Below are 7,736 nucleotides of genomic sequence, written 5' to 3'. Positions count from 1 at the left end.
CTTTACAAGAATTTGCAAAAAGAGCTTTTCACAAAAAGAATCAAAATAATGAGCGCTTTAGTTCATACTCCATGCCTTCAAAGCTTCTGATATTTATAGGTCCCCTTCAATCAAGTATCCATTGTTTCTAAACAGACATATTTCCTTTCTTAAGCTTGTGTCTGAAAAATGTGGTTGTTGGGGCATTAAATGCGTGCATTCAATGCACATACTTCTTCATGCTAGAAAACCACTCTTTGTCACTCGTGTCTTGAACACTACAATAGGAAACCACTTCCTTTTGTGTTAGAACATGTTTGGGCAATAGAACTCTTCTTTTGATGGAAATTGAAAAATTTTAGAACTTGACTTCATTTATTCTTCATATGATTCGATAAATCATAGGAGAATGTCTTTGCAAAATAGATCTTAAACACAGAGTATTAAATGAAGTCTAATGAAAACTCTAATATTGTATCAGATCATGATTCCATCTTGCTACTATCTGGAACATCAGATGCAAACTTCGCGGAACATGTTTTGATAGTGCATAAGAAATAACTTTTAACATTTGTATTTGTTTACATCTAATCTAAATAATTAAGGGTCCTAATTTGTCTTAAGACATTGATGTCTTTTGACCTAACATAGCTAATTATTAAATAACATATAATATACTCCTATGATATTTTTTTTATCTTGATAACAATATATAATAAGTAATTATTATCATATTGATCATAATATGATTTAATACTTACATGTTTTATACAATAATTGTTTCTACCAATTATTAAACTCAGATACTACTCGAACGATCCAACCTTAACTGTAGCACATTAATTACTCGAGTCCGATCACTTGATTAAATATATTTTTCATTTCATTCATTTTATTTATTTGGACTAAAATTTCTGTTAAAAAAATATTGGAACTAAAGCAAAAATTTGATAATTTATGATATACCAAAACTATATTTAAGAGAAGAAAAGAAAAATCAAACAGCATAACAAGAGAGAAAAAAAAGGGGGCTGGAAAGAGAAGCACGTGCCTAGTATTATTCATTATTGAGTTGGAATTGGTATGACACATGCCTAGGTGGTTGGTTTGGTTGGACTAGTATGAGAAAGAGAGAGCGTATGTGTATGTACGGGGAACGTCCGGTTTCAGGGAATGATTCATTGCACCAAAAGCAATTTGTAGCAATATAAAACTTCTTTGCACCTTCTTTCTTTTTCTATTATTAAACTTTATTCACGACACGTATATATTACATTGCATCCTCCCCCTCACACCCCAAGCACCATTCATTCATTCCTTGGCTTCTCTCAAAGATTATTCTTCTTTCTTTTTGCCCTGCTCTGTGGGGTTAGTTTCTGCTCTCAAATGCTCTTGCCCCTTCTTCACTTCTTGGCCTTTGCTTCTGTTGTTGCTGTTGCACTTTCTGGGTGTAAGGATTTTCAGCTGCTCCCGTTGTTCCTTTTGTCGAGCCTGTCATGCCTACCCTTGTCAATTATAGTGGTAAGTGTTGCAAGGTTTTCTATTCTTTGATCGTTTCAAAACTGGTGCAAGGCTTATATACTGTTGTACATGTGAGATAAATAATGTTTCTTTGGTTCTTGGAAATAAAGTTTTCTTAATTTGGAATTGGGATCGTGGCGCGTTTGGATCAGACTAGGATTAGAAAGACTAATAATATATGTTTGCTTGCATATGTATATACATGATGGAAACTTCTGGAGGTTGTTGTTGTTGAAATAAGAGTTGTACAGTGTTTGTAACTGAGATCACGGATTGATTTTTTATTTTTTTTTACTTCTTTTTTATTTTGGTGGGAAATACATATGCAATTAATGTTCTACTGAAGACTTTTATGTGGTGCATGTGTGATGGATAGTTTTTTTGGTTCTTAGAAATAATGTATGTTAATTTGGAGCGATTTTAACATTTATGGATGGGTTTTGCAGGTGATGATGAGCTCTATCATGGGGGTTCCTTCTGTCAAAATCCCATTGATTTGGGTCGCCTGTGTACTTATGGTTCAATTGTGGATGAGTACTACTACACTCCTAGCAAGCGAGCTCGAATCAATGCCCTGGATGCGTTCGAATTTCTAGGGCGAGAGCAAGATCAAAAGCCTACCATTGATGTCCTTCCTGATGAATGCCTTTTTGAGGTTTTCAGATGGCTCTCTAGTGGCAAAGAGAGGAGCTCTTGTGCCTACGTGTCTAAGCGGTGGCTTATGCTCATGAGCAGTATCTGCAAAGCTGAAATTCACAAGTCTGATAAGATGATTGAGGGGTCTGCTTCCGGTTATGTTGAAATGGCCTCAGTGGATGAGGATCAAGGTATTGAAGACAATGGCTACTTAACGCGGTGTTTGGAAGGGAAGAAGGCAACTAATGTAAGGCTTGCTGCAATTGCAGTTGGGACTAGTGCCCGCGGGGGACTTGGAAAGCTGTCTATCAGAGGAAGCAATTCTGTTCGCGGTGTCACAGACGTTGGCCTCTCAGCAGTTGCTCATGGTTGCCCTTCACTTAGATCATTTTCTTTGTGGAATGTGTCTTCTGTTGGTGATGAGGGTCTGTCTGAGATAGCAAAAGGATGCCATATGTTGGAGAAACTTGACATATGCCAGGCCTCCTTCATTAGCAACAAAAGTCTAATTGCAATAGCTAAGGGCTGCCCCAACTTGACCACCTTAAATATCGAATCGTGTCCGAAGATTGGAAACGAGGGGTTGCAAGCTATTGCCAGGTCTTGCCCCAAGTTACAATGCATCTCTATCAAGGATTGTCCTCTTGTTGGGGATCATGGAGTATCAAGTCTATTATCCTCAGCTATTCACCTTTCAAAGGTAAAGCTTCAGGATTTAAACATTACAGATTTCTCTCTGGCTGTCATTGGCCACTATGGAAAGGCAATTTTAAATTTGGTCCTCTGTGGTCTTCAAAATGTCACTGAAAGGGGCTTTTGGGTCATGGGTGTTGCTCAAAGTCTGCAGAAACTGATGTCACTTACAGTTTCTTCCTGCCGAGGGATAACAGATGCAAGCATTGAAGCCATGGGTAAAGGTTGTGTCAACCTAAAGCAGATGTTTCTGCGCAGATGCTGCTTTGTATCCGACAATGGTTTGGTAGCATTTAGCAAAGTTGCAAGCTCTCTTGAGAGCTTGCACTTGGAGGAGTGTAACAACATCAACCAGTTTGGCATTATTTGTGCCCTTTCAAACTTCAAATCGACTTTAAAGTCTCTCACCCTTCTTAAGTGCAAGGGAGTTAAAGATATAGATCTGGAAGTATCTATGTTTCCTCCTTGCGAGTCTCTCCGACATTTATCCATTCATAACTGCCCTGGTGTTGGAAATGCTAGCCTGGCTATGGTTGGGAAATTGTGCCCCCAACTTCAGCATGTTGATCTGACCGGACTTTATGGTCTAACTGATGCCGGCCTTGTTCCTCTTTTGGAGAATTGTGAGGCGGGACTTGTCAAGGTGAACCTTGTCGGCTGCTGGAATTTGACGGATAACATAGTTTCAGTATTGGCCACACTACACGGAGGAACCCTCGAATTGCTAAATCTTGATGGATGCAGGAAGATTACCGACGCAAGCTTGGTTGCAATCGCGGATAACTGCCTTCTGCTTAATGATCTAGATGTGTCAAAGTGTGCAATCACTGATGCCGGTATAGCTGTTCTTTCTAGTGCCAAACAGCTTACTTTGCAAGTGCTTTCTTTGTCAAACTGTTCTGGTGTAACAAACAAGAGTGCGCCTTCCCTAAAAAAGTTGGGCCAGACCTTGGTGGGGTTGAATCTTCAAAACTGCAATTCAATTGGCTGCAACACAGTTGAGTTCCTAGTGGAGAACTTGTGGAGATGTGATATTCTGGCTTAATATCTTAACCATCCAATTGCAATATCAGGGAAGGAGATATAATTTAAGTGACAAAACCGAATCTGGAAATTCAGGATAGATAGTAAATGTATCTTGTGCAATGAACTCACAGGTGGCGACATTCCACATACTTTTTGGACAGATGTACCTACCTATCTAGGGTGGATTGGGTGGGAGTTTGTTGACATAGTTGTTTTCCAGGGAACTATGATAGATCCTTTCTTTAGCCCTTTTTTTTCAAGCATTTTTCATACAGAAATGCTTGTTACAACAACCCTTTTGGCCTTGCTACTTGAGGCCACTTCCTTTATGCTATGGTTCCGTGAGAAAACCTTTACTATGTCTTGGTTGATGGTTGCCTCTAGATAGATAGTACATTGTATATGTTGTCGCTTTTGTATTGTTGGATGTTGCACTTGCTCATACTTACGCTCTTGAAATCTTGTTATTTATTGTTTAGTTTGCCAATCTAGAATAATATACCAAACCAGCTGGAATCTGGATGATTTAGCATGTTTTTTCCTTTCATCTGCTTTGTAGATCAAGGTGATTGCGTTGGGGGGTCTAATATTCAAGGGTGCTGTTGAGTTTGGGAAGGTAGATTTAAGTCTGTTTCAACCTTGCAAAAATATATTTGAAGATCATTGCAATGGTGACTGCTGCAGCCATCGAATGTGCATTCTCCAATCTTCGTTCAATTACTCAAAGTTAAAAGTTTAGAATTGTAAATTTACGTGTATTAATTGACTTTTGAGTCATAGGATGAAGATAAGACACAGATTGCTAATTATATTGATCGTATGAATTACTTAGGTGCTGTTCGAATAGGGGAAATATTTTAGTTTGGCATGATTTAAAGTTAGGAAGGTTATACTTGCTTTATTTAATGTTTTGTTTTATAAAAAAAAGTTATATCAAAAGCACTTGAATAGAACAGTAAAAAAAAAAAAAAAAAGAGGAAATATCTTCAAATTGTTTCTATTTTTTAAAAATACTTATGTCGGAAATAATTTCAAAAATTAATAGATTTGGGATAAAATTCATCGAAATTATTTTAGCAAACAGATTTTGAAATAAAAAAAGTGATGTCTTCAAACAATTTTTAATAAACAGGACATAGATCACCATAGAACAATATTTGTTAATACAAATAATAACAACTTGTGCTCCTTAATCAAGTGATTCAATATTCGATTTTTGACTTTGAATATGAAATGTTGGATAGAAAATACCTTATTTTGTGTGTGTTCACAATTCTAATAAAATTTAGTCATGCATTTGAGTGATAAATACTTCATACAAATATCATGATCAGTAAGAACAAAAAAAAGTAAACCTTAATTTTTCATATTTGGTATGTAATTTTTCTAAGAAAAATATTTACTCATAAGCTAGTGATGCTTTCGGCTACTGGACTCTCGCCATCTAGGGTGTAGCATTCTCTGCTGCTTCACCTAGCAGCACGACACTTGTATAGCTCTCCCACAATATTTCTTTATGTTATTTGTACCAGTAACTCGTTTATGGATGAGGGCTTTTGGGGAAGTCAGTTTGGCCCTGAAACCTATGTGCCTATGACTTCGTTTCTCAAGAAATCCGCGCAGCGGATCTTGAAACCTGCATAATTTTTATATTTTACTCTCTATACCCAGAAACTATATTCATTTTAGTCCTTACACATTTTAACAGATTTTAATCTCTACATATTAACTTTTTAATCCATTATAGCTCTACAATTTTGAATAACAAAGATTTAAAAGGATTAGAAAGTATACGATGTAAGGATTAAAACGAGTAATTTTGGATGTAAGGATTAAAACATAAATATTGGACAAGTAACAACGACCAAATAAGTTATTAAATTTTAAAAATATTCATAAGAAACATTGATTCTATGAATACTGAATGATGTTTCTTACAAAATTATTTATATATAAAGGAGGGGAAAAAAGATTTAATAGTATTAAGAAATGGTTGTTACAATCCTTTAGGCCTCGCTACTTTGGGCCATATCCTTTATGCTAAGATTTCCTGAGAATACCTTTACTATGTCCTGGATGATGGTTGCCTCTAGATAGATAGTACATTGTATATGTTAAGTCTCTTCTGTATTGCTGGATGTTGCACTTGCTCATTCTTATGCTCTTGAAATCTTGTTAATTTACTGTTTAGTTTACTAATCTAGAATAATATACCAAACATGGAATCTGGATTATTTAGCATTTTTTTTCCTTCATCTGATGTGTAGATCAAGGTGATTGCATTAGGCAATTTTATGACTAGGGGTCTAATATTCAAGGGCGTTGGTGGTGGAACGGGCTTCACATATTTACAATCAAATCCTTTTTTTAGGAGGTTCTCTTGCTTATGCATTGCAAATTTATTTTTCAACAATAATGCAATTTATAGTTTTTAACACTTGCCTATCTTATTATTTGTTCCACCTCTATTATTAGTATCTTATTACTATTATTATGACATTTAAATTTATGACAATTTGTAAATGGCTTATGCGGAAATGAGCTAGCGATGGAGAATAATAGAGGTTGCATCTGTGAAACCTCTACTCAAGATAAAAAAAAAAAAAAAAAAAAAAAGATGGTTGCAATGTTCATTAATAAACTTGACTGTGTTTTCTATGATCGCGTGAATGGAAGCATCAAGTCTCAGATATTGTTATTATCAACAATATGATTTCATTGGGACAGCTAGTCGAGAAAAGATAAAGAGGAATAATATTCTAGATTAGTAAACTAAGCAATCACCTTTGATAATATTGTTATTATTAACAATGAAGAGTGTTGCTAGGTGCACCCAACATTATTGTCTTTTACGGATCAAGTTGATCTGTAAGTCTTTTACGGATCAACTTGATCCGTAAGGGAAGAAATTAACAGGGACAGTTTTGTCATTTTCAAAGAATGCTAGGTACTCCAGCAATAATGCTGGGTGCACCTAGCAACACTCTTCATTGTTGATTAAAGGGCCCTATTCAGCAAAACCAAGCCCAAACACTTGATCTTTACCTACATTCCAAGCAGCCTTGGCTATGTGATGTTGTTTCCTACACTCCCACTTTTGTTTCTTACACTTCCTATTGCACTCCCAATTTACATTTTGGAAATGGACTTTTTGGAATGTAATAGAAAGTACAAGAAACAGATGCCTATTATATTCCTTTACCGGCGTGTTGCTATCATTGCAATCACAATAGGCCATTACTTCATACATATCAAAGAAATGCTTCTTGGCACCCCCAAAATGCCTTTAAATGAGACTCATACATTATGAGCCCAATTCATAAGAAACATTATTGTTATACTTAATGTTTTTTTCCCTCCAAAATGATCTATCTATAAGTGTAACTCTATAAGTTCTCATTATATCGACAATAATATAAAATTTAGTTTAATATTATAAATAGTAAGTTATATCTAGCAACACATCACTATTACCCAAGTAAGAAAAATGTCTTTATGATTTGACAAAACCTCTTATAATATATGTTCTTATATAAGTTAGTCTCTTTGTCTGATATAATAATTAAATAGAAGGCATAGATCAAAATATATTTATTTAATTTTTTTATACTCGAGGAGATATTAGAATAAATGAGATCAATATCCATATTAATTTATTTAACACAACCATTCATAATTGTCTTACTCTATCAAGAGGGCCCAAAATATTACTAATGTAATAAAGGAGGGACAAATCTCATTTAGATCATTTACATTTCTCTTCATGATTTGTTCTATGCCGAATTGTCACCTTTATAATTACTTATCACATACAATGTTTGATGGCGATCAAACATTCAACTTCCGATGTAGGAATCATAGTGACTCCATGTCTAAAAATT

At 35.3% G+C, this 7,736-nt stretch overlaps 1 protein-coding gene across 1 annotated transcript; it reads left to right on the top strand.

The window, feature by feature from the left end:
• The first annotated feature begins 1,157 nt into the window (after positions 1 to 1,157).
• Positions 1,158 to 4,384, top strand: LOC100792339 (EIN3-binding F-box protein 1). The gene is made up of 2 exons (XM_003522865.5): positions 1,158 to 1,500; positions 1,947 to 4,384. Exons 1-2 carry the CDS (start codon positions 1,476 to 1,478, stop codon positions 3,872 to 3,874), a joined length of 1,953 nt encoding a protein of 650 aa, XP_003522913.1. The 5' UTR covers positions 1,158 to 1,475; the 3' UTR covers positions 3,875 to 4,384.
• Positions 4,385 to 7,736: the final 3,352 nt, after the last annotated feature.

Source organism: Glycine max, chromosome 4 (genome assembly GCF_000004515.6).
Source record: "Glycine max cultivar Williams 82 chromosome 4, Glycine_max_v4.0, whole genome shotgun sequence".
Lineage (NCBI taxonomy): Eukaryota > Viridiplantae > Streptophyta > Magnoliopsida > Fabales > Fabaceae > Glycine > Glycine max.
The sequence above is the reverse complement of the archived record's forward strand: the minus strand, read 5'-3'. Positions and strand labels throughout refer to the sequence as shown.